Genomic DNA, 25,094 nt, shown 5'->3' with positions numbered 1-25,094 from the left:
GAACAAAAAAATAATACGTACCTGTCAGAAAAAGGCTATTAACCCTTTATCAGGCAAAGTGACGTATCTGTCCATGTTTTCTCTGCTGCACGCTGGACAAACTAGTTTTACAGAAACACTTGCCAAAATATTTCAAAAGCACTCCAATTCACCATACCACCGATTCCTTTGTGCCTCTTCTCTATTTATGCTTCTGGTCCTGAAGTCTTTTTGCCTGTCTTTATTTCACCCTCCATTTTTAAAAAATAAAGCCCTACTTAACTTAATAGCACTATACAATTTTTATTTTGTCTTCAGTAAAGTTCATTCATTCTGTAAAGTTCATTCATTCATTAAAGTTCATTCATTCTGGAATAAATATATGTTCAACACGACTGACGTTCTTCCGATTATGTGACAGAATACACAAGTATACAAGGAAGAGAAGGCACAACAATGCCGTAGCTGTGAGGAAGACGAGGAGCCCAGCAAACAAAGAAGGTTTCAGAGGTAGTTGTATCAGCTTGCCTTCTGCTGGAATCATGTTTGTGAGACTTAACATGTAACCGAGTGACCATGCTATACTGCTGTTACCAACCTGAAATAAAAATAGAAGAGTCCTATTCCCATGGACTTTTCAGTCAAAGAAAAGAGGTTCCAAAAGCTCAACTGCTGATGCTGGCTCCTTAAGTTAGCAAAGAGAAAACTTTAGTGGAGTATACAAAGAAGATACAGAACCGTCTTAAATAACCCTTTTTTTTTGTAGTTCCAGAGGATGCTAATGAAATTGGTCACTGGGCTAAAGAAGCAGAAGACACAGGTATTAGATGGATGGGTACAAGGGTGCATGGTATATATGCAGACAGACAGTTATGGGTTTTTCTGTGCAAGAAACATATTTTTAAAAGAAAAAACAGCACTACTGTGCTAGTTCCTGGAATTAGCCCCTTATCTTAGCCAAATCCTATGATGTTCTTTAGTTCAAAACAAAAAGCCCCACAAAGAGTCCCACCAACATGGACAAAGAGGAGGCCAGGGTAAAGTCCACAAAGCAGGGACTCTATTTATTATCTTTTGTTCCATGGTTGGTTTTGTGCCTGCAAATGAACCAGCACTAGGATCTTCCATTTAAGAAATAAACGTAAGTGGAAAATTACTTAGGAACATGTGAAACAAGAACAAAGGGGCTGTGTTGCATTTGCTCCACGGTCCTCCTGCTTTGCTGTCTTTCCCCACTTCTGATTTGAGCAACACTGTTTATCAATTTTCCACTGTCTTCTTCATTAAATCATCATCCTGCCACTTGATAAGCACAGGGCCAGCTACACGATATGTATTTGGTTTACACTCTAGCATAGGTGGCTTGCTTTTTCAAAGGGCCTGCATCATCTTCAGATCACTCCAGGTAGTTCTAGGGTATACTACAGGACAGACAAAGCTGAAGTTGCATTCTTCTACAACCAACCAGCTCTCCCAAACTCATCTGGCTTTCCATCTTTATTACAGGTCATCCCACTCTGCAGCTATGGAGATAAGTTTACCTGAATGGCTGCCTGTAAGTAGTTTGCTTAAATTTGGGAAAGCAAGTCTCTTTGGTTATTCTTGTATAGAAAGCATCATGATGAAGTTGAGGAATTAACTTTAATAAATGATTTAATGTCTTTAATGAACAGTTTTAAGCAGTCACCTACTGGTTGTAGGAGACCCTAAGAGCCTATAATATTTGGCCACTTTTGTAGCTGCGTATATCCTAATAACTTTTGTTTAATTGATAAAAAGAAAGTTACATCATGGGAACTGGACTATGACAGGTGAGCAAAGAGGGTAAGATGGATCAAGGCAGCTTTTCATTGCTGAGAGAGGGGAAAAACTCTCATTATGAGGTGTAGAACTTTTGCAAATCATCTAGCTCTAGATCTCACCCAGATCTTAGCATTGGGTTAAGGTTATTTTCATTGGTTGTGTTCACTAATTAAAAGGAAATATACTCCTAGCATATGCAAAAAACCCCACCCTCCACTCTTGGAGTAACTGTGCCGATATCTCTGGGGTAGCTTAGCTCATGAGTTAACACCAGATCTTATTATTTTAGTAGGGGCAGATCTAATTAAGAGAATGTAGTTTTTCCTTTTGGAGTTGCATGATTACCCTAGTGCAAAATCTAGGTAACAAAGGTGTTAATAACCCAAAAAGCCTTTTGGGTTTTTATTTTGCATAGTATTTTTACAGTCTTGGCTAAATACAGAAAAACGTTGCTGTGTTTGTCTGCTCCTATCTGCTGGGGACAATACAAGATATATTTAAGTACTGAGACAAATCCACCCAGATTAAGATCCCAAAGTAAGCTCTGTGCCAACTTCCTGGTAGAAGGGCTAAACTCTGGACACTCCTCCAGAGCTGCTAATCATTGTCCACCAGAGGACAAAATAAGGCAAGAAAATCCTATTTGATTCCTCAGCGCACCAGTAATAGATATGACTGTTCAGAAAACATTGTGTACAATTTCTCAATCACAGCTTGCCAGCATACCCTGCATTTAAGAATACACCATGAAGATCTACAACCTATTCTTTTGTTGATTTTGCATGCAAGTGCTGAAGCATTTCCAAACTGTACGGAGATTAAGAGACAGTCTGGGACAAGGTTTTAGATTAAGACTCTATACAGTATCAGAGAGGAAAGGATGGAGTCACAGAGTACTGTGGGGACCACTGCTTCTTGTTATAACAGCCAAGTTTAGTGGCCGTGCCTTCTGATTTGGAAGCCAAGATTTCTTAGCAGTAGCTTTAGAATGGATATATACACGTATATTCCAAGTACTCTGTTTTTTAGGAGAAAGATTGAGGTCAGAGGAAGAGAGAAATGCACCTATTACACAAACGTTGTAAGCCTTCTCTCTGTGCCAACTGAAATCCAATATTCCATCAATATACATTCTTATTCCAGAGAACCGGGTTACAGCACAGATGAATGTGCCAGCTGAGGATGAAAACTGCCCTAGTTGCTTCATCACCACTCACTGAGTACAAACCAGCTCTGCTGATTCCCCCGAGGCTCTGCCAGCAGACAGAAAAGCAGGGGTTCTCCTGTCCAGCTCAGCAGGGTTAGCTCAAACTGACCTTGACTGGTGAGGTGTTTCAGGCAGATCACTGCCTAGAGCAATCCACTACTTCAACAAACAGGTTGAAGGGGGCAAGGTTTAAAACACAATTATTTGATCTTTTCTTAAAGCTCTTTAAAAGAATCCAGGCAGCATCTCCACATAATGCTGCAATCCCTGGAACCAGGATGAAACTGCTACTGAGGCTTGAAAAGTGGCTTTGTCTTATGCCAAACATTTACAAAGGCTGTTTATGACCATTATACTTTTGTAGGCTGCTGCATCTTCTGTCTCCCTCTGAACTTCTTTGGATTAAAATAACAGTAAGAGAAAATTATTATTACTCACCTCTTTTTGAAAATGTATCTGTGGCCAAGTTTCTACATCAAAGTTGTAACCATGTACGAGCAAGTAATAAATGAAATTGGCTGAAAAACAGTAGGATCTAGCATATATTTCTTCAAATTTAGGCAGCATAAACTGGAGCTGAAAGCAAAAGTTTTTTTAAGAACATGTAAATTATGTAAAACAAATGCTTTTGTTTTTTATAACTACAGAATACTTTGGATTCTAATTAGAATTTATTAGCATTTTTTAGAAACACCAAGTAAAGTTGTGGACAACTAGATAATGGAGATTTAGAAAAAGAAATATCCCAACAGTGATATAGCTTATGTGGTAAAAATTGAAAAGAAACATAAAACTGTACATGAAAATTGAGGATATTATAGTTCCTAAATCTTCCTTGTCATCTTTACAGCATGGATAAAATTGTGAAATGAAATTTCAAGACCTAGTTCAAGTTTTAAGCATGCTAGAAAAACTACATGGTTTGAAGCAAGTGGGAAAACAAATGTTGAGGTTGATACAGACCTTCTGAAAAGTTCTGGATACTTGTCCAGTCCATATTCTTTTTTTCTTTTTATATCTCCCTTTTACAGATACAAAAGAAAAAAAAAACACAAAAAACCAAACAACCCACTTACCTGTGCCCAGCTTTGTGAACAGAAAAACCACATACTTGAATTGAAGTCAGCTAGGGAAAAGTGCCCAGATAAATTCAAAGCATTAATTGTATAGTAGAATCCTGAGAAAGCCTATAGAAAAGGAGCAGATGACAGGCCTGTTACTTTCAGAACTACAGAAATCAGAAGCAAGCAAACTCAAAAAGAAATTCTGTGTTTGCAAACCTACCACAAAATTCCCTTTAACTTTTGGCTGACGTATTCCATTAAACGGACAGTCTTCTCTGTCTCTGCAAGCAGTGAAGTTAAACAATAAAGAAACCATCTCCTGACACAGACCTGGGTCTCCAGTTCCATGGAAGTTCACAAGCTGATTTGGGTAGTAATTTGCTGGTCTCAGAGACTGTGTACAAAGGCTGCCAGAGAAGTACTTCATCATTAATGCAGTATTATAATTCTGAGGGTAACATGGATTATCCACATTGGAACTGGTGTTTGATTTCTGGGGGGAAAAAAAAAAAAAACTCCAAACAAAAACCCCAAACAATAAAGGCTACTCAAAAGCAAGAAAGACCTAATTTCACATTAACTACAGGAATCTTTTTAAATCACATATGCCTGTATTTTTGTTCTCTTCTCTGTCATGGCTGATCAGTACAACGTTGCTGATCATTGTAACTCACAGAATATCCTTTCTAAAAAAATAATTGGCAAGATCAGCGAAACACTTACAGGACTAATTGGGCCTTTTTGTCAAATGGTACAAAACTCTCACCAATTTTAACAAATATGAAGATCTTTGTATGAAACCTAAGTGCATTTGTGCACAAGTAAGCACAACAGAGCTGTTACTGGGGTCTCCAAACTCCACCAAAGGGAAGCTAACACAAGCCTAAGAACCTGTTCAATTACTGAACACCTGCAACAGCAACATAGCAAAGGATCTTAAACAGACCTGGAGCAGCAACGCTAAAAGCCTTTTCTCAGCTTCATCTCTCCCGTAGCACTGGAAGCTATGAGTGTAGACATTGTAGTTGTAACCATACAACTTCACTTGCAAGGTGCTATTGAAGTTCTCCTGAGAGTCCTCTGGGATAAATGAAATTTGAGTGGAAGCTCCTCCAAGATCCAGTGCACCCATAGTCTCTTTTCTGTAAGGATGGACCCATGTCCTCCAAAGGTTTCTCTACGTGTGAAAATAAAAACAGGGCTAATTAGAAATATCATCTGCCTGTTCTCCCTTCAAGCTTTTCTAATCTTTACTTAACTTTTTGAGATTTCCCCCCCCTCTTTGTCCTACACCCTTTCCAAAAAATCTTAGCTCTGAGGAAAACACGCAGCTGTTTTTTACATAAGAGTGAGGTACTTTCCCAGAGTGAAATGATCTTGAAAGATGGAAAAAGGAACACAGCGTAGCTTTCAACTCAGGGGACAGCACAATGATCAAAGCACAGGATTAGACAGATCAGTATCTGTACTAGAACGCAGGGAATTGAAGTCCAGATACCCATGAGATCTTGAACAAATCTGGATGGAAACAGTATGAAGATTTGCTTGTTCCAAGGCAAGAAGAATTATTAAAGGAATAGAATAGTAAGAGATCACACAGAAAAAGAGAGTAAAAATAGAGTGAAAACCACAGAAAAGTCAAATGAAAGCTCCATCAAAGTCAAAAGAACAAGGACCCCTAACCTGCACATTTCCTTCACTGAAACTGCAGTGGCAATATATCTGATCCATTCAGCTGGGATTTTTCCCTATTACTCAAAACATCCCCCAAATCCTATATTTGATCTACACAATCACAGTGCAGAATACAGATTTTGTATGATTATCTATCTCGATATTTACTGTAGTATTATTTACTGAGCATGATGATATGAAATTACACACAAGAAGGGAAAAGAACCTTTATGGGCTAGCAAATAAAGTCACAAGAAAATTCTACAGTGAAAGTTTCCCATTAACAGCCCCTAGCAGCACTTGACTCTTAGCCCACTGTCACAAGAATGGTGAAAATTTCTCTCTCCTACTAGTGATATTCCACACATAGGTCTTCACACAATTCTCTACACTAAACTGGCTTCACAGCATCTTTCAGTCCCTTCAGCAGTCCTTATGAATCTGCCATATGGAATTTGATATTTGGATTATTAAAATTCATGTGGTAAAAGACTGACACCCTGAAATTTGTGACATCATTTTTGTTGCATGAAATGCACACAATGAGAAAAACTATTCCAGAACCTGTGATTCCAATACCGTTTTTCTTAACTTTGCAAGAGTCAACAACACATTCACCATGAGCTGTCACTCAGACCACCACCAACTAATCCCTGCTTATTAATTGCCGTGATCTAACAGGAACCATTCAACCAGCACAGTAACAACTGTTTGGCTGAAATTTCTTTCAACCTAGCGAGACTATCTGGAAGAAATGCAGTCAATGCTAAGGGCAGCATGCTGCTGCCACCAGCGCAGACGAGCAGTTGCTCCATCATCTTGGTACAGCTTTTACTGGGAATGAAATCATACTGAATATCTCTGTATAAAAAGGGACCTTTGAATGCATTTGACTCCCTCTCTGCTATGAGAATCCTGCCTCACCCTATTCTGAGTTCAAGGACACCATAAGTGTCTTTATATTGGTATCACTTTGTCTGCACAAGACAGTTGGACTCACAGCCCACTGCTCATAGCCTGCAGCTTTTCAGCAGTATTGGAATGAACTGTGTATAAGTGATTTCTGGATCAGCTGAGGCACATTTGGCCACATCAACTTAACCACCTTCACTGCTTCAGACAGTCTTGTCTGCTTAAGACAAGTGAGCCAACACTGCCAAACAAATTGGAGGCCCCTAAGCTGTGCAGATCCTTCAGCCGTAGAGCTGCAGGGACAGCAACCACCTGAGGAAGTCACAGAGAAGCAGAAGAAAACATCTTTAGCTGGCACCACTGTCAAGACAATCAACACTGTCACACTTAACGTACTAATGCATTTAAGAGCAATGCAACTTCTGTTTCTAGGTAAGGCATCCAAAGTCATTTAGCAAATAGCCCTGTTTTGTGGATCAACAATTTTACCTTTCCCATATCACATTCCTGTAACTCATATTCTTTGATTTATGTTTACTTTGTTCTATTACTGCCACAAAAAGACCCTGCTGTATGTTTCAGTGCAAAATGGAAGTTGTAGATATGATGTTTGAACAGGCATGTCCTCTCAAACATCTCATTTATAAGAAAGAAACAGTGAAAAGAAAAGCATGCAGTTTTTTCCACACACCTCTAAGAAATTTCCCATTAAATAGTTGGCTGTTATCCATCCATACACCCCTTCCTCTGGCCCAGTTATGATTTGCGCACCCCTAAATTCAAAAGGTTGTGCTCTGAAGTAGTTTTGAATGCTTGCAAGGACTTCATTGGCTGCCGTTTCATTTTGTAACCTAAGCAATTCACAAAACATGAGACACTTGAGCATCTGGAAAGGCAAATAAAATCATGTTTATTGTTCATGGACTTAGCAATTCAAGAAAACTCCTATAATCATCTAATAAAAAACAGAGTAATAAAAAAATCCCCTAAAGGGGAAGCTTATGATAGGGAACAGCCAAGTATCCAGCATCGTTTCAGCAAGCAACTCCCCCACTATATACAAACTTCACTCTTTTTAGAGTGTACAGGTTCACCCATGTACAAGTTCATGGGTGTTTTGTTTCTTATATATACTTTACTTTTTAGTGAACTGAGTGCTTATATGACAGCTGCTGGTTAAAACAGTCCTGGAGCCTTCCTTCCCACTCTGTTTTGCCACAGAACAAACACAAAAAGCCAGTTTGTGCCAGGGCTAAAGCCACATACAGAACCCAAAAGCCACATTACACCACATTCACACTCAGAAAACTCTGCAATGTCTAGCTTTAATCTGCCTTTGCTGCCCACAGATACACACAAAGACTATCTGTTTACATAACAGTGAATTTTAAGACAGATATGGAAGAGAAAATTAAACCCTTGCCTTCTCCAGAATAAAGCAAGCATTGCTTTTCAATTCATAACAGAGGATTTTTATACAGCCCTGCTTTCCCTGTCAAAAAAGTTAATTAAATTAAATTGGCTGGGCTCCATTTCCTTTTTAGATGGCCAATTTCCAATGGATAAAAAAGCATCCCGTACATTTTTCACATTCTGTTTTCACAGACTGCTACACTAGTATGCATAGAGAGGAGTTCAAGTTTCTGCCATACCTCAGTAGCCTCATGCCAGCTGTAGCCCCCAGATAGACAGAAGTGTTTTTATGCAGATGAACTGGTATTCTCTCCTTGACTTTATCCAGACAGTCATCAAAGGGTTTGGCAAGAGCTCCAGGGTTACCCTCGTAGCTGGATATACCAGGGCCTAAAAGAGAACAAGTAGATTGATTTTATTCTGCTTTGCCAACCACAAATTAGCCTGATTAGCAAACTGGTGTTAAGAGAAAAAGATTTCCCCCTTCCCTCCTGTAACTGCAAACTAGAATGGTTGAAAACTACGAGTGCTTAAGGAATAAACAATGCAGTGACTGTCTCAGCTATGTGAGACAAGAAGATATTTGCAAACTGCTCACCTGTATTTCTGTGTGTATATATACACACCTATAGTACCATACCTAGAGTAAGATATACACTATAATCATATAACAACACAATGAAAGCAGTGCTATATTCATGATAAAAATAGGGTTACTCATGGCAGATGTTGTAGAAAATAGCACGTCTAATTGATGTAAAATTTCTCTGATCTGCTGAAGTATAGAAAACCCCTCCTTCCACAACCTAAGACAAAGATTTCCTCATTTGGTTTGCCTCAACTGTCATGGACACCATGGCACCTCTACAGCTCACTGCTCTCATCTGAAACCAAACTAAAGAAGCTTCTGGAAGGAATTGCTAGTGAAATTTCAAGATGCACACAAATGGCTCTTGAAGTCATATAGAGGCTAGGCTGGTGCATGAACTATTAAGTATTTCACAGCTTTCCAAATTTCCAAAGCCTTCAAATAACAGGAATGAGAGTTACACCATGCTGCGTAAGGCCTAACTATTTGAACAATTAATGTCAAAGTCTTTCCTCCCTTACCCAACACTCCAAGGACCAGCAGGACCTCAATTTGTTCAGGCTCAACTTGGGTGTGAATAAAAACATTCCTTACTAAAATTCCCTAGTTAGGGAAGTTGCACAGGGAGAAATCCAGGAGTTCCTGTGAAGCTACTGCCCCACAGAGAACAATTCTGCCAGAACTCCATTTAGTTCTCCTGTAATAGCCATCTCTCTCACAACCTGATCCCAAGATTAGCAAAAGGTGGCTATCTTAGAGTTAAAATGAGTACCCATTTTATTCAGCCCCATTGCATCAATAAAATCAGAAGAAAAAATATGTAAGACTTAACAGACTTCACACTCCACCACTCCCTTTTCTGCAATATGAACTTAAACATAAACATTACCATGTCATCATTAGATGTTCACAGCCCTGGTTTGGAATAAGACTTTCTAACAGCCTTAAGTCTAGCACAGGCAGGCCTGAAGCTGGAAGGAAAGCTGTTACCAGCGGAAAACAGAGCAGCTACATCTCCAGCATCTATTTCCAGACACAAAGAGGGGTATAGGATTTTGCATGATCATGACTGAGAGAGAAGGAAAGGGAAAAATGCTCTTTGAACACCACAGTTATTATCAGAGATCAATAAAATCTGCACAGAGACCTCCTGAGTTGCCCCACCTTCTTCTCTTACCCAACTTGCAAATCCAAACCAGTACACTAAACAAAGCCGTACTGCTGAAATCAGTATCTTAGAGGATAATCTAAAGCTCATTTAACACAGAGTAGTGGAATTTACAGTTTGGCTTCCTGCAGAAATCCCTTACGGACTAGCTACTGATGTGGATTTCTCTCCCCTGCCTGGCAAGCTGTCTTCGTAAAATGTGTGGAATTTTGGTATCTTTGAAAGCTTAGGCAAATGTCACTGAAGTTGACTAAGAGATTCAAAAGCTGTTAGGAAAGAATCCACAAGCTATTAGTACATATACTTAACCATACCGGAGTGTGAGCAAAAGTCAGTGTAATCTAACATCCTCTCTCTGAGAGGAATCAATGCAAAACCACAGACAGAAGACAAGGCAGGTAGCCAGTGATACTTGTCATGGGACACCTTCTAGCAGTGCACAGCTAACTACAGGTCTTCCTGAGCCAGAGGCCAGACCTGCATATTTGATACAACTATGACATCCTGTCAGAAACAGTTTCGCAATTTAGCTATTTTACTTGATAATTTTATTAGACTCTTCCTAGTTCTGTAGTATGGAGAAGCTCTTCCTGTTCAACTTCTGCAAGCCTTTCATAATCTTCCCTCAGTTGCCTCTTTCCAAGTTATTACAGAACAATTACAGATGAACTGCATAAGCCTTGTTTGTCTAGGAAACCTGACACCAACAGCAGATTATTTTTTCTAAACATCACTAAGACTTCTAGAAAATAAAAACTAATTTTTCAAACTCCTGTAGCATAGCTGACATCCATTTTTGCCTCCATCAAAATTAATGGCTAACATCTAACAAGAGCTAGATCCCTATTCTTCTCAAAGGCTTTTTATTCCAAGATATTTTAAAATATATTTTATACTTTCCTTTTAAAAGAAATTATTTCAGAGCACAAGTACTAAACATTTACAGGGCCTGATTCTCTATAGATCAAATTATGTCTGCACCAGTCATGCACTGCAGTGGAGTAAATCAGGTTTAGCTACAACTTCCTCTCTCTGTTGCCTCTCTTTCTCTCCTGCTTGTGCCCGTAGGAGAATGACTGATGCTGACAGATACAAACATAGTCTTAACAGTTCTTGCTCCCCAGGACTGAAAAGGGAACACAGTAATAAAAAACAGTATAAGCTTCCTGATAACCTCTTCTTGGACGATAGAAATAAGGAACTTCCATTTGAGCTCACCTTTCACACTGCACTTGAAGGTTTGGCTTACGACTCCCGTGTCATTTTCTTTTTCTGCTGGCCATTCATAGACATAGACTGTAGTCCGAGAGGATCCAGCATCAAGGACTATTCCATACTGGGGAGAAAAAAATAATATATTAGATCAAGAAACAAACAGTGACAGCATAAAGGCCCATATGCAGCTGTACTTCTTTGCACCATCAAACACTTCAGAAAATGTATGCACAGTATATTTACAAGACAGATTAATTGTAGTGTTGGGCACTTAGGCAAGAATCCAACAGCCAAGCACAGAATGAATTTGGCTGCAAAACAAAGAACATGCTACGTATCTTCAATAATGAATTCAGTGGGGTTGGAGAATGCTCATGTCCTTTCAGCATCAGGTTCAAAATCCACACTGACTAACACAGATAACAGTGTGTTAGGACCTGATTTTGCAGCAAGTTCATTAAGTTCATTTTCCATTATCCCAGCTACACTCCCTGGACACTGAAGGGTTTGATACCTAAGCACAGGCTTTAGATTCAAGGATGCACAAGGGATCCATAAAGCTACGAGCAAAGATATAAAGTACATAATAGTCCACAGTTAGAATGATGTAACAAGTCTGATTCTTTTTTAATCGCCCCATAAAGCTCTCCCTTTGAGTGGTTTAGGCAGTCCATCTGAGAGTTTGCCACGAAAAACAGGCTGTGCCAGAGTGTGAGACAACAAAGAGGGAAAGAGAATCAGTATTACCCCATATTTATTTATGAAATAACTGAGAAATATTTAAGTGACTTGCCCCAGGTCACTTGGACTGTCTGTGGGACTAAAGCACAGGTTTCTCCATCCCATTCCACTGCTCACCAGACCAGTCTTTTCCTCATTCCCATCTTTTATGGCAGCGGAAAACTGTAACAACTGGGAAGGCAAACTACATGAAAGGAAGAAAACTGCAATTTTGCTTATGATCTTTATAATCCCTGAAAGTACATTTAGCAGCCCCCCTCTTCCAAAGTCATCTAATTGGTAGGAATCACAGAGTGTAGGGTTCATTTCTCTGCCAACTTTTTTTCTTTTAGAAAAGACAGATGCCCAGGAGCCTGACAATACTGAAAAATGAGAGCCTCCGTCTGGCTGCAAAGGAGTAAGAGTCCCTGCAGCAGGCCAATAAATTTCATGCCACTGCCCCCCTGGGGAGCCTCAGGTCTTACCGAGAAAGATCACTGCCTCAGGTGGCAAACCATGCAGCTTCCACTGTAGTCCTACAAACTCCTGGCCCCCAAAGAACTACCAGCAATACCAGTCCAGCCTGTTTCCTAGAGAACCGTTGGATAATGAAAATTTCATTTGTATTTATCCAGACGGTATTTACTCTGATCAACTAAAAGGTGAAAGGCTCCACAGATACTATCAAACCACTACGCCATCAGGTTCCGTTCAAGTAGCTACTTTAGCAAAGATACTTTGAGTGGATTTCCCCCTCCTTGAGAGAGAGATTAGCACTCTGGAGACACATAATACAGTAATGGTCAATCTGCTCAAGGGCTATTAATTAAATCTAGTCTCGGTCAGCTCAAAGTGCCAACCATAAGCTTTTAACTTAGCTACTTTTAGAGCTAACTATCGTGCCCAAGTAGAGCTGGAAGACAATGGAAGTATTTTTACCTCAGTTACCTACCTGTGGGGCTTTTTGACCTACTTCCATCCTCCCTTGCATTTCCCAGCCTCCCTCCCGAAAGTAGTAGATTTCCATCCCAAATAGTGGTACGCTTTTCTGAACCAATGTGTGACTGACAATTTTATTTTCTTCCTCCTCCTCCTCCTATTTTTCCTATACAGACTCTCATTTCTTTTAAGAGAGATGCTCGTTTTTGAAGAGGACTCTTGGGCCCATTTCAGGGGGACTCTTGAAGCTCCTCAGAACTTATGTGAGTTCACTCTGTATGAACTGGCCCATGCAGCCTCATGAAGTGGTGATCAGTAAGAAGTGTGACAGATATTAAGACTAAGATTAATCTTTAATTAAAAAAAAGAAATTACAGAGGATGTGGCATTTTAAGAGGGCGAGATTTTTTTGGCTGCAGCTGGGCTGACTAAAGAGACAGCTACTCCCTCCCCTATCAACTGTATGTCCTTCCCTTTCAAGAGGGTATCCCTTGCTCACACAGCTATCTGTGTGAGTGACAACTACCTATGCTGTTTCAGAGGCATTTTCATGCTGTTCACTCAACCAGTCTGGTTGTGGCTCAAAGAGATAAGGGATATTCATATGAATGGCTTTGCAAGTACATCCTGAAGAGCAGCAATCCCAACAGGGAAGCAAGAACAAGCCCCAGGATTCATCGATCACTTTTTTCAGCTTGAATACCATTCCCATAGGAGAATGTACAGATGCACAAACCCTTAAAACAGGCACAGTTAAGACGGCTTACCTGCCTTACAGTCACTTGGGAACTGCCATGAGAAACTAACAAGCTAAACCAGTGACAGGAAAGACAGAGGCTACAAAAGTAGATCCATGCTAGAAGTGCACTTCATTTCAGCTACATAGGTTTGAAATACTTTTAATCAAGTATAACATCCACAAACAAGGCAAAACACTTCCTAAGAGCCAAGAGATGTGCAAAATTCAGGTGTAGAAAACTGAAGTACCTGAAGAGGCAAATTAAAGAAACACAGTAATGAAGGGAGGTTTTTTTCTCTTTAAGGCTCACAAAACATCAGTAGACAAACAGAAATTGTTTTGACTGGTACAAAGGCTCATTACATTCAGAGCTAGCATAATTTACAATTCTGGACTTCTTCACAAACTGTGCCACTAAGGATGTTTGTGCTCTCTTCATCACTCTTCTGACTTCATGGTGTGTGCCAACGAGTCGAGTTCTTTCAGTACCTCAGCCTTATGCACATGGGCAGGTCCTTCCTTCACAAATCATTGGCTGAATCTTCATATAACCCAACCACCAAGGAACCAAAATATTTAATTTTGCCACAACACTTTAAAACATCAATGGCTTAGCAGATAATTACCTCTTGTGCCACAAAAGAATGAGCCTGGATGCTCTCAATGTGCATCCTGGGAAAAAGATATGCCACAGATAACACAAACTCTAGCTATCCTTCAGTAGCTGTTTTGGTTTCATGGAGAAGAGCCAGAAGCAGAACAACAATGCCATTTACAAAGAGTAAGTCTGTTTTCATCATGTTATTGCCGTATTTAATTTTAATCAACCGCTAACTTCAGGACACTGCCATTTCCAGGCTCCATCGCATCAATCAAGTACTGGAGGGTTTCACACTGGCATACCAAGGTCCTCCTTCTGCTCCTGAAGAATTACTTCTTGTGAGTGTTAATTATTCTTCACTAAGGACTGCTCAGCATCTCAGGAATCAACTGAGCCAATATGGGTCCTCCATATCAGCTGGCATTTTCTGCATTGGCAGGCTTACAGCCCAAAAAGAAATCCAAGGCACCTAGCAGAGGAACTGCCAGTCTTCCTCCAGAACAAGCGATGAAGCCATTGTGATTCAGGAAGAAGACCTCCCCACCTAAACCAGCTCCAGATAGTCAAGGTGGGTCCGATGTTTGCTCAAAGAGTAAGGTGGGCAATTTTATCATTCTGAATGTGAAACTGAATTAACAACAAACACAAGTGATGTGTATGCTGTCTTTTAGATAGTGGCTTCAGCCTACATGACAGTCCAGTCTTGCCTTGTGTAAAAATTGGCCGGATGTAAGGCTCCTTCCAGCAGAGATTTGGGGCACAACAGGGAGTAAACTTAAGGCACTGTGTCCCCTTGCAAGATCCCAGCACACACACCCTGCCACACCACACAAACACATAAAACTGGTATCAGAATACAGTTTTATCCCATTGTCTGACTCATACACCACCAAATGATTCGGACAAAGCCAAAGGTGTTTATAATCCCATGAAGTTTAATGAGACATTAGCCTATCGCTATCAGTATGTGAACTATCCAGTTAAATACATATGCAGAGGGAAAGGTAGAAAGGACTTCAAAGGATCTGACAGGGTTTATATTCTTGTAGCTATAGTGGGAAAAACCAGAGAACCCAGAATGCCAGACTGCACAGCTTCTCTGGAAGGCTAATTTCTACAGCTTTGTCCTCAGTTGTGTACATCCCTCATTGAAGAATCTGCACGCATACTGCAGCAGCACAAGGCAAAGCCTGAATTCCAGAGTATTTCAGTTTGTCTTTTCCAGTTTGCTCTGCCCCTCCTCATGAAGCTATTTTGCTTCTGTTAATATCCAGCAAGTCCCAACATGTGGTTAATCATAAAGTGCACACTTACAGCCCAAATGCTTTTGATACACAGGAGCCGTTTACAAAGATTTCAGCATAAACTAAATTTATGGGATAAATTGGGATAGAATTTAAACTCCACCTATCTCCCACTTCAAAATTATTTTAAAATTACTTCTAATCTCTGGCAAAAATGAAAAAGCAGTGGCATATTCTCCTCGTTTGGCCTTTCAGTCTTGGAGAAGACATTGTGTGATAAGCATCAGAGACAGGGAATCAAGGAATGCTTCTCCTGCTTTGCCACTGACTCTGTGATCTTGTCCAACTCTCTTTTTCTCCCAGCTTTAGTTTTCCCATGACGAAGATGTGGTTAAACATGAATTTATGGCTGTAAGCTCATTTGAATCAACCCATAAAGTGTAATTTAGACAGGAACATTATTAAATATCAGTCCAAAACATTGTTCTCCTTCCCTAGGTATTGTAAGACTTACCTTAAGCCCTGGGGAGAGGATCTGTTGCTGATTTATCTGAATCACTGCAATAGCAATTACAAGAATTATGCTTAGAAGAAGGAACACTTGGGCAATAACACTTGGGGTTCTGGTGAGCATCCTGAAACAACAAAAAGGGAAACACTTAGGGAATGTGAAAGGATTCAGTGATTGTCTTAAGGCCTGAGGCCCTGGATCAGTTGAGTTTCCTCATAAAATCTCATTTTATCAACTAGATAGATGAAGCAACACAAAAATTCTGTGTTCTTATCAAGAATTGCCTGGTGTTTTGCTACCACTAACTTTTTACTGTCTAGAAAGGGTGTGTCTATATGGTCATGCTAATGATGCCAGATTTCATGGTCAGTTGTCAGTCACGGCTTTCCCACAGTGCCTACATGTAGCTGCATGCCACGATCCCATGTACGCCTACAACATAGACACAACCACAGCCATGCAGACACAATGCTGGCGGCTGCTAAACACAGCTGGATGCTTCTGCCAGAGATGTGAGGTCAGTGTCTGTAACAGATAAAGGCTGCTTTAGCAAGAAACAAAGGAGGTTTTAAGAACATTAAAGTAGGCATCCTTCTTCTAACTGTTGACGTGTTCACAAAGTATGTTTGTGTGCATATGTGTGTGCATATTAACACCAAGCCTACTATTATCACTCTGCACTACACCTAAAATATAAAATACAGTTTAACTCACAGATCTTGTGATGAAAAGTTACTAAATGTAAGTAAATCCAACATGGAGTTATGTTAAACAAACCCAAAGATGACATGAAACATACATACTGACGATAAAGCTGTTTATATGTTCATATCTTCTAGAAAGGTTTTCTAGAATTCAAACGTGTTTTAGGTTTCCTGTAGTTTCTGTTGATCCTTTATTTTCGCATATCCCTGGCCAGTCAGCTCTTCACCCCAAAAGGCCTTTCAGTACCTCTTGAGTACTGACAATCCCCGTATCAAAAATTCTTATGCTCCACAGGGGCTGAGGAGGAAAGAAGTGGCCGGAGGGAGATGGCTAGCTTATAAGCGTCAGAGGAACACAATAAGGAGAACTTTCCTGCCTTTCTCATTTTCAGAAACCAGTTATTTTGGTATAGGGATATCAAGTTAGCCTGGTGTGATCTATCCTGGCTCCCATCTCCTAATTCTTCCATACCAACGGTGGAGTATACCAGCAGCTGTTCAGGGCTGCCCTGCTGTTTCAGCAAATGCCAGTGCCTATCTGAGCTGAGGAACAAGCAGCTAAAAGGTGGTCTAAAGTCCATGGCCACAGCACACTGGCTCAGTCCCATTGTATCTGCAACACACGGTCTCCTCCTTAGCTCCAACCAGAGCCAGAGGGCTCAAGGAGAAGGCAGAACAACTGCTTCTTCACACAGTTTCCATATTCTAAACACCATGGGTTCTTCAGCCTGTGTACCTATGGTCCAACATCCGTGTTCACATTCAAAAGAGAAGCACGTTACTTGTTTTATTCTGGGACTAGGTTCACTCTGAGCTTTGCCCACTGCTGCTGCTTTCCTTCTTTGTCTTCTGATTTCTGTTGTGAAATCTAACTCAGATTGGCTTTTGGAAACTCTTCATTTCAGCCTGACACATCTCACTTCCAGAACATCATTTTTTACACATCTTAACCCCCTTTTCTAAATTCATATGGGCTCCTTGTTTACTGTCAATCTGCTCTTCCAATACTTTATTTTCTTGGCTTGGTAACAGCTTTATTATCTTAATCATCAGACGGTTTTAAGAGAAAATTACCAGCCACACTGATGACTTATTTACTGCTATCCATTGCTTTACTATCCTGAGGCATTCAAACATCATGTACACAAGGCATAAATGATAGAATAAAATCTTATTTTTACTATTATAAAATATGTTAACACCTAAGATCATTTCTCACTGTAACCTGCAGATGATGTCAGGGCACACTAATTAGAAGCATTTATACAGTTCAATTTATTTTTGAAAAAAGACAGCAGATTTTAACTATACATTTATGAATAACCATCTGCATTAAATACTTGTCTTTAGGGAGAAAAAATGGTCTTTTTCTTTAGTTTTCATCTGTACATGCAGTTATCTATAATTGTAAAGTGACTGAAAGAGAACTACCTGCTTGCAACCTAATATATACCAGTCACTCCTGGATCAAAGCACTGATGTTCAGTGCTGTCAAAAATAAGTCATTATCAATGAAAAAAACACTCAGGACAAATTACTCTTTGAAAAAAATAACTGCTCATTACTGAAGAGCAAAGCAATAACCTCTATTATACTATTAACACTTAAGAACACCCATGATGACTGCTGAAATATTTTCTGCTGCATCTGCTTATAAAGGTGAAATTGAAATCTTGGTTTGTTGAGTGTCTCAAGTGCTTCCCTGGTACTGGGATTTTTCTTCATCAGAGATGATTTCTCTTTTCAAAAATCTTTTTTGACAGGGAGCATATTAGGTATGGGAGCATCTCTTTAAGACATTCTTCATACAATCTTGTCCCTTTGGCAATCAGGACAATTTCATCACAGAATAATCTGTAAATCCTGATATAAGCAACAGCCTCTGTGTCGGAAGGACACCTTACACTCCATGCCCGCTTGAAGTTGTCACAGTTGACATCTTCACTATCCGAATTGTGCAAGACGCTGCAAGATTTCACATAACTGAATCAGAAGCATGGCGCTTTGTTTACTTTTAGCTACGCTCATCTACATCTCACACACATACCAGGCAATACAGTCATACTTGCCCATTCACTGAAATCTGCAGAGATACCAGAGTGGAGTTCCTTCACTCCACAGTTTACAAAGTTGTAACATAAGTAACTCTTGCTAAGGTTGTGCACTTGTTGGCAAAAACCCAAATAAAAGATTTTAATGTAGTATCAATTTTCAATGTAGTATCAGTAGCAGTTGCATTCCATTATTAAAACAACATCATCCTGGGGCAAGAAACAGCATAAATACGTGTTTTCCACACCCAGTTAAGTATACTGGGCCACACAGCAGCGTATTGGAAGGATCACTTTCTACACCTTACTTCAAGCAAAAGGAATTCCTGCCTGCAAAGGAAAATGGACTAAACTTCCTCATGCCACCAACATTTTGAGTTTAACTAGGTTAAATATGCATCTGTATAAATGACAGTGCATATTATATGTTGAAATTCCTTTTCCCAAGTTACCTGAAACATCAAACCCACTTATTTTAGGTACTTACCTGTTTGTTCATAGGGTGGGGTAGGCAAGTACCATAAATATCTTTCTGGGTACCGGAGAGATACAAACACATTAACAGTTATTTTAGAAGTGGTCTACAGGTGAATGTTTTTCAAGTGCTGAAACAAACAAACATACATAGAAACCCACAGCGTTTCAAAGCCCGCAATGAAAACCTTCCTTCGCAGGAGAAAGTAAGTAAAACCAAGCACATGGACCCAAAGTTAGCGGCTGAACCTCAGAGCCTTCCCTCAGCTCACCGTCGTCGTCCCGGGTGAGAAAGCTTCACACAACGATTGCGATTAGCGAGAAGTCGCAAAGTTCCGGCCCCCCCACCCCCCCAAAAAAACCGCCGAGAGACAGAGCGACGCTCCCCCCGCACCGCCCCAACGGCCGCGACGGCACGCGCCCACCCCCTCGCCTCAGCGGGGCGGCCGTTGGGCGGGAAGCCCCGCTCATCCCGGCTCCCGCCGCCCCGGGGACCCCCCCGGCCCTCCTCCCGCACACTGCCCGCCCCGCGCGGCGCCCCAACCGACCTCCGTAAAGCCGCAGCTTCCCCGCTCCGCTGCCGGGCTGAGGCGAAAAGGGAGAGAGTGCACCCTCGGAGCTGGGGAGGTGGCGGCTGCGAACGCCTCTCGCCCCGGAGGCGGGTTGCGGGGAGTCACGCGGAGGTTGCTCGCCCTCTGCTCCCTTATTTCCAAATAGATTTAAAAACAAAAAACAACCAAACAACTTGCCGGTAAAAAATCCGGATCAATTGATTCAAGTGGAGGAAGGAGATCTGCGGGGAGTCGACGCAACCGAAGCGTTACCGCACGCCGGGACGTGGCGGGGAGCCGGGGCGGGGGCGGTGCGGGGTGAGGCCGTGCCTAGCCAGGAGTGCTGCGCACCGCCGAGGGAGGAGGGCCCGGGCAGCGGGGCCCCGGGGTGCAGTCCCGTCCTGTCAGCCCGACCCATCCAACCGCTGCTGTTGGGCAGGCTCCGGCGGCGGTGCAGGTCGTGCTGGGACCAGCCATCCGCCTGCAAAAACCCCGGCAACGCGGCCGTGTCGCCGTCCTTCCCCCACTCCACCGGCTGCTCTCCTCTTCCCGGAAACGCAGGCCCTGCTTTGCCAGCCGCTGATGCAGCAAGGTGTTGCTGGCTGGCCCTAAATCACGTCATCCTCAGCTCCCTCTCAAAGCAAAGAGAGAAAGAGGGTTTTGCCTAGAGGTGACACCGTGGGTGAAGCAATGGTATATCCCTGCCTCTTCTGAAAGGAACAAGTGCTTTCTCAGGAGGGTTTTTCTCAGCCCTCAGAAATCAGTAGCCCTCCAGCCTCAGAGCTACCTTTCCATTCAAGGTCAAGCGTACTGGCACCACTCGTTCTGTAGTTTTGCTGGAGTTCTTGCCAAACCTAGACTGCTCAGTGGAGCTAGCAGATACCCAGAAACATATGTAAAAGCAGCGTAACTGAGATCCTGCTCCCATCACCTGTCCCACCTGTGTGATCAGCCACCTCCCCAGCTCCCAAGGATCATCCTGTAGCCTGCAGGATGGGTTTGCCAGAGACATGAGCTCCGGAATCACAGTGAGACACTCCAACCACTTTGCCACCATTTGCTTGTTGTTCTGGGATTCAGATTCACATAATGTAAAAAACTAAACACACTTCTTTGATTCCTTTTCTCATAATGATCTTGATGAATTATGGTATCTTTGGTTTTTGAATAAAGAAAGGAGAACAAGAAAACAGCTGCAGCCTTGTGAGCTATCTATACGCATCCTTCCATAGTCTACTCATTTTGGGAGTGGAGGTAATTTCCTCTTTTTGATGACAACACATTGTTAAAGCTGGTTTAACGATGATCTTGGTGGATTAGTTCAGCTATTTCTAGCACGTGAAAACAAAGCCATCCCTCCTGATTCTCCCTCTGTTGCATGTAACGCCTTTCTTTTTTTCTGTATCATTTCCGTTCCTGCGGCATCTTCTTCTTCTCCCATCCAAGTGTATTTGTTTTAATGCACTTAGTGCAACGGACAGTACTGGCCTGCTCTGCCGCAGCAGAGTCTGTCTCAGGTGTCCATTTAAAATGACACGTTATCTGCATTGCTTACCCCACAGAAAAGCATATTCATTTTGCTACCATCAAACATTTTGAAATAAAAAATAAAACATTGACACCCACTTCAACCAGTCCTACAATTAACCTCCCCCAGTGACTATAATTTAATGCTTGAAAAGAAAGCAAACCCTACCTTCTATATCATCTACTTCTGTAAAAACAGACATGAAAGATTCTTTTTCTTTCTGTACCATTTCCAAGATCTGGGCTGTTGCACGAGCTGCTTTTCTTGTGACTTATATTACCATGCTATTACCATGATAGCAGCGTAAGTGATATGGACTATAAAATCCCCCAGCTGCCTCAAAGTCCAGAACACCAGTCCTGAATCAAATGGACCAGAAATAAGGTTCCCCTCCCTGCCCAGCGTCTGTGGCACAGTAACTGGGTTCATTGGTTCCTCTGCTTCAACCCATCTTAGATCCACTACTTTATCTTCTTTTTTTCTGAAACCTACCTCTTTGGCTTTTCTTCAGTTTCCTCCTCAGCCTTATCCTCCCTTTTATAGTTCCTTTCATGTGTCCCTCAATCCCTTCCTCACTCCCAAGGCATAGATTAAACTTGCTGCCATTTTCCCAGCCTTCGCCAAGCCTGTTGTATGTATATGTCTCCTCTCCATCATTTCCTTTGCTGCAGCACCTTTTTCTTCTCCCCCTTCAAGTATCCTTGTTTGAATGCATTTAGTGTAACTAACTGTATTGATTTGTTTTGCTTGGACAGAATCTGCCCCAGGTGTCCATTTAAAAATGACAAATGAGCTGGATTGCCGACAGCCCCAAGGAAAAATTTATTGCTTTTGCTACCATTGAGCATGAATATGTGGAGTTAAAAGACAATGACTGATATTGGCAGATTCATATATGAAATACCAGTTGCTATGATCAATAGCAAATATCTAGAAACTAAAATGTTATGAGCATGAATAAATTTTTTATTACAGACACACTTCTGCAATGCATTTATGATATCACATTTACACAGGATAGGATACACAACAGATACTGCTCCATTTCCCTATACAGTGACAGCAGCAACATCAGGAGAGGGGATGGATGATTATACACCTCAAGAGACCACAGAACTGCATCTGCTCCTTGTGTAATGCTCATACAGCATTTGATGCTGGAATATTTAGAGGCCTCAAAATATCCTCTGAAGAGACAACAATAGGGTGAAATGTTAATGTAAAAATGGAGGTAAGAAGACACTGGTGGCAGCAAGAAGATGAGTCTGGTTTCTTGCACGGTACTTTGACAGTTCACAGGAGTGAGATCCGTCCCCCATTTCTGTGCATTCTTTGCAAGGTCCAGTAAACAGAGGGCTTCTCCTGTTCCTCCTAAGCTTTCACTGCCTTTTTCTCCATTGTGTTGATGTCAGCAGATGGGTGTAATGCCCTTTAGCTCAATTCATCACTTCCATCAATCTTTCTGGACACTTTCTTCCTGGAACTTTTAATCAGTGTTGACAAAGATCCTTCATTCACTCGGTTTCTGCTCCCAAAGACCTCCTGTCTTCATGTTCACCTCTTTACCTCAGGATCAACTGTGAGAACTGGCAATGCAAGCAGAGCTGTCTAAAGAATTTGGGACTCTCTGGGCCAGCAGGAGTCAGGACATTTAACTTAAACAAAGGCCATTTTTGTGACCAACATTTTATTCCAAGTTAAAAAGTACTTTTTCTGTTTGTTTCAGACAATCGTTCTACATATTATGCATCCAAAGAAGAGCAACAAAGCTGGAGAAGGGTCTAGAGACTGAGTTCTATGAGGAGCAGCTGAGGAAACTGGAGTTGTTTAGCCTGGAGAAAAGGAGGCTCAGGGGAGACCTTGTCACTCTCTACAACTACCTGAAAGGGGGTTGTGGCGAGGCGGGTGTCAGTATCTTCTCCCAAGTAACAAGAGATAGAACGAGAGGAAACAGCCTCAAGTTGTGCCAGGGGAGGTTGAGATTGGGTATTAGGAAAAGTTTCTTCACCAAAAGGGTTGTCAAGCACTGGAAGAGGCTGCCCCGGGAAGTGCTTGAGTCACCATCCCTGGAGGTATTTAAAAGACCTGTCAATGTGGCGCTTAGGGACGTGGTTTAGTGGTGGACTTGGCAGTGTTAGGTTAACGGTTGGACTTGATGGTCTTAAGGGTCTTTTCCAACCTAGATGATTATATGATTCTATGGTTATAGCAGCATACCTTGTTAATTGCCAAATTTAGGAAGATAGCTCTCTAGGTTTTCAAGCAAGGAAGTCACAAACCACATCTGAAATATACATTTTGAAGAATGTCAGATGTGATTCTTCTCAGAAATCAAGAATGCAGTTCTTTGTTTCTTTTACACAGTTGCAAAACTCATTTTAATTACCTTTAAAACATCTATCATCACTGACAAAAAACCCATAGAGGAAATTCACAGCTATGGCATGAGAAATTCAGTTTGTCCCTATTTGTTTTGAATAATGGCTGGACATAGACATTGATTTTTGTCTTTCAGAGTTTCACTGATGGCTTCTTTGAAATACCTTATGCAACTACTTTTTGGTTTGTGTTTTTATTTCTTCATCACAGAACTAAAGCTAATGATGTGTCTTAGAGTCAGTTTCTGAATGTCTCATACATATGACTCTGTAGTAGTAACAGTTTTCTGGTCCACATCTTCTTCTTCTGAGGTCTTGAAACAAAAAAGAATTTAATTCTGAAGTTGAACCAAAATACTTTCTAATATATTTATTTCCCTTCCTGAGACTTAAAGCTTTATACCTTGCATCTCTTGTCCAAAGAATCAAGAACTGCTTTAATCAATTAAAAACCCTCTGGGAACAGCCTTGATCACATGGTTATGAGCCAGGACAAGTTGTTAGCACGGGCAAAGTAAGCACGTAACTAGGGCAGCAGCTTGCTGGGACAGCAGAAAAAAGACAGCTCTTTGTCTATTTTGCTATGCCCGAGTTTTAGAAAGCCAAACTAGCTGCTGCGGCAGGAGAGGGTGTGGGCCAGCCATGCTGTGCTGTGGGAAGGAGAGGACCTCTCCAGGAGTAACAGTGTCTGCTCTCATCCCTCTTGCTACCTGCCCTTAAAGCTGCAAACCAAGCTCACAGAGCTTTACAGCAAACTTGTTCAATTTTTTTATCCATGCCTGCAAACATATCTTATGTCCTGACATACACATTCCATTGTAATAAAACTGACCACAGGAATCTTATAAAGAAATACCATTCTCTCACAAGAAATTCACTGTTGTACTCAATGAAATGCACCATCTCCAGTGAATGGGGATAAACTCCAGAAACTATTCCTTGGGACTTAATCCTTTAAAAATTGCTATGTGAAAAACGGCTCAACATGGAATATTTCTGTGAGGCTGACAACTCTAAATGAATAATGTTTCACTTTTCACGGTTCAAAAGCAATTGCTGACAAATCACTAGTTCAGGAGAAGAGATTCATCCCCTGTGTTTTCAAAAAAGTATGAAGTAGTCCTTGTAGCAACATTTCTGCCACCTTTTTATGCTCCCCCAGGAATGGACCAAATTTGCTGAGTAACTTTCAAATTCCTAGCTAAAATCGCTTCCATTGCAATTCCATGCAGGTCAGGTTATCTCCTTAAGTACAAGACCTGTGAATGAAAAAAGTTCTATTATAACTCTTTCCAAGTCCAGTATTTTTATTCACGGTGGCTTTGCTTCACTAACTCTGAGTCAATGTAACAAGTTATTTTTGTCGCTTTCTATGCACTAACATGAAACTGCAATTCTTTGGGATCATTCGTAGGCTCAGAAATGCAATTATAGCCATTAAAGTCAGTTGTACAGAACAATAAGCCTGTGGGAGAAAACAACCAGCACACGAAGGAGTAGAATGATCCCTGCAACAGTGATTATGACAACCATTTCTAATTTGCAGACTCGCCCTTATGTAGTTCCTGCTTGAAAACAGCCTGCACTAAATAGCTTGTTTGTTCGCCAACTGAATAAATATAGAGAGACT

General features: G+C 41.2%; 1 protein-coding gene across 1 annotated transcript; it reads right to left on the bottom strand.

Moving 5' to 3' along the window:
- Positions 1–343: 343 nt before the first annotated feature.
- Positions 344–15,902, bottom strand: ENTPD3 (ectonucleoside triphosphate diphosphohydrolase 3; the record flags this gene model as incomplete). Its single annotated transcript, XM_081996800.1, has 9 exons — positions 15,782–15,902; positions 11,028–11,145; positions 8,292–8,442; positions 7,331–7,490; positions 5,000–5,230; positions 4,274–4,546; positions 4,066–4,176; positions 3,428–3,565; positions 344–577 (listed from the first exon to the last, which is right to left on the bottom strand). Exons 1-9 carry the CDS (start codon positions 15,899–15,901, stop codon positions 344–346), a joined length of 1,536 nt encoding a protein of 511 aa, XP_081852926.1. The 5' UTR covers position 15,902.
- Between the last annotated feature and the right edge of the window lie 9,192 nt (positions 15,903–25,094).

The sequence above is a fragment of the Phaethon aethereus genome, assembly GCF_964289735.1.
Source record: "Phaethon aethereus genome assembly, chromosome: 2".
In the NCBI taxonomy this organism is placed as follows: domain Eukaryota; kingdom Metazoa; phylum Chordata; class Aves; order Phaethontiformes; family Phaethontidae; genus Phaethon; species Phaethon aethereus.
This window is presented reverse-complemented; position numbering and strand designations above follow the sequence as displayed.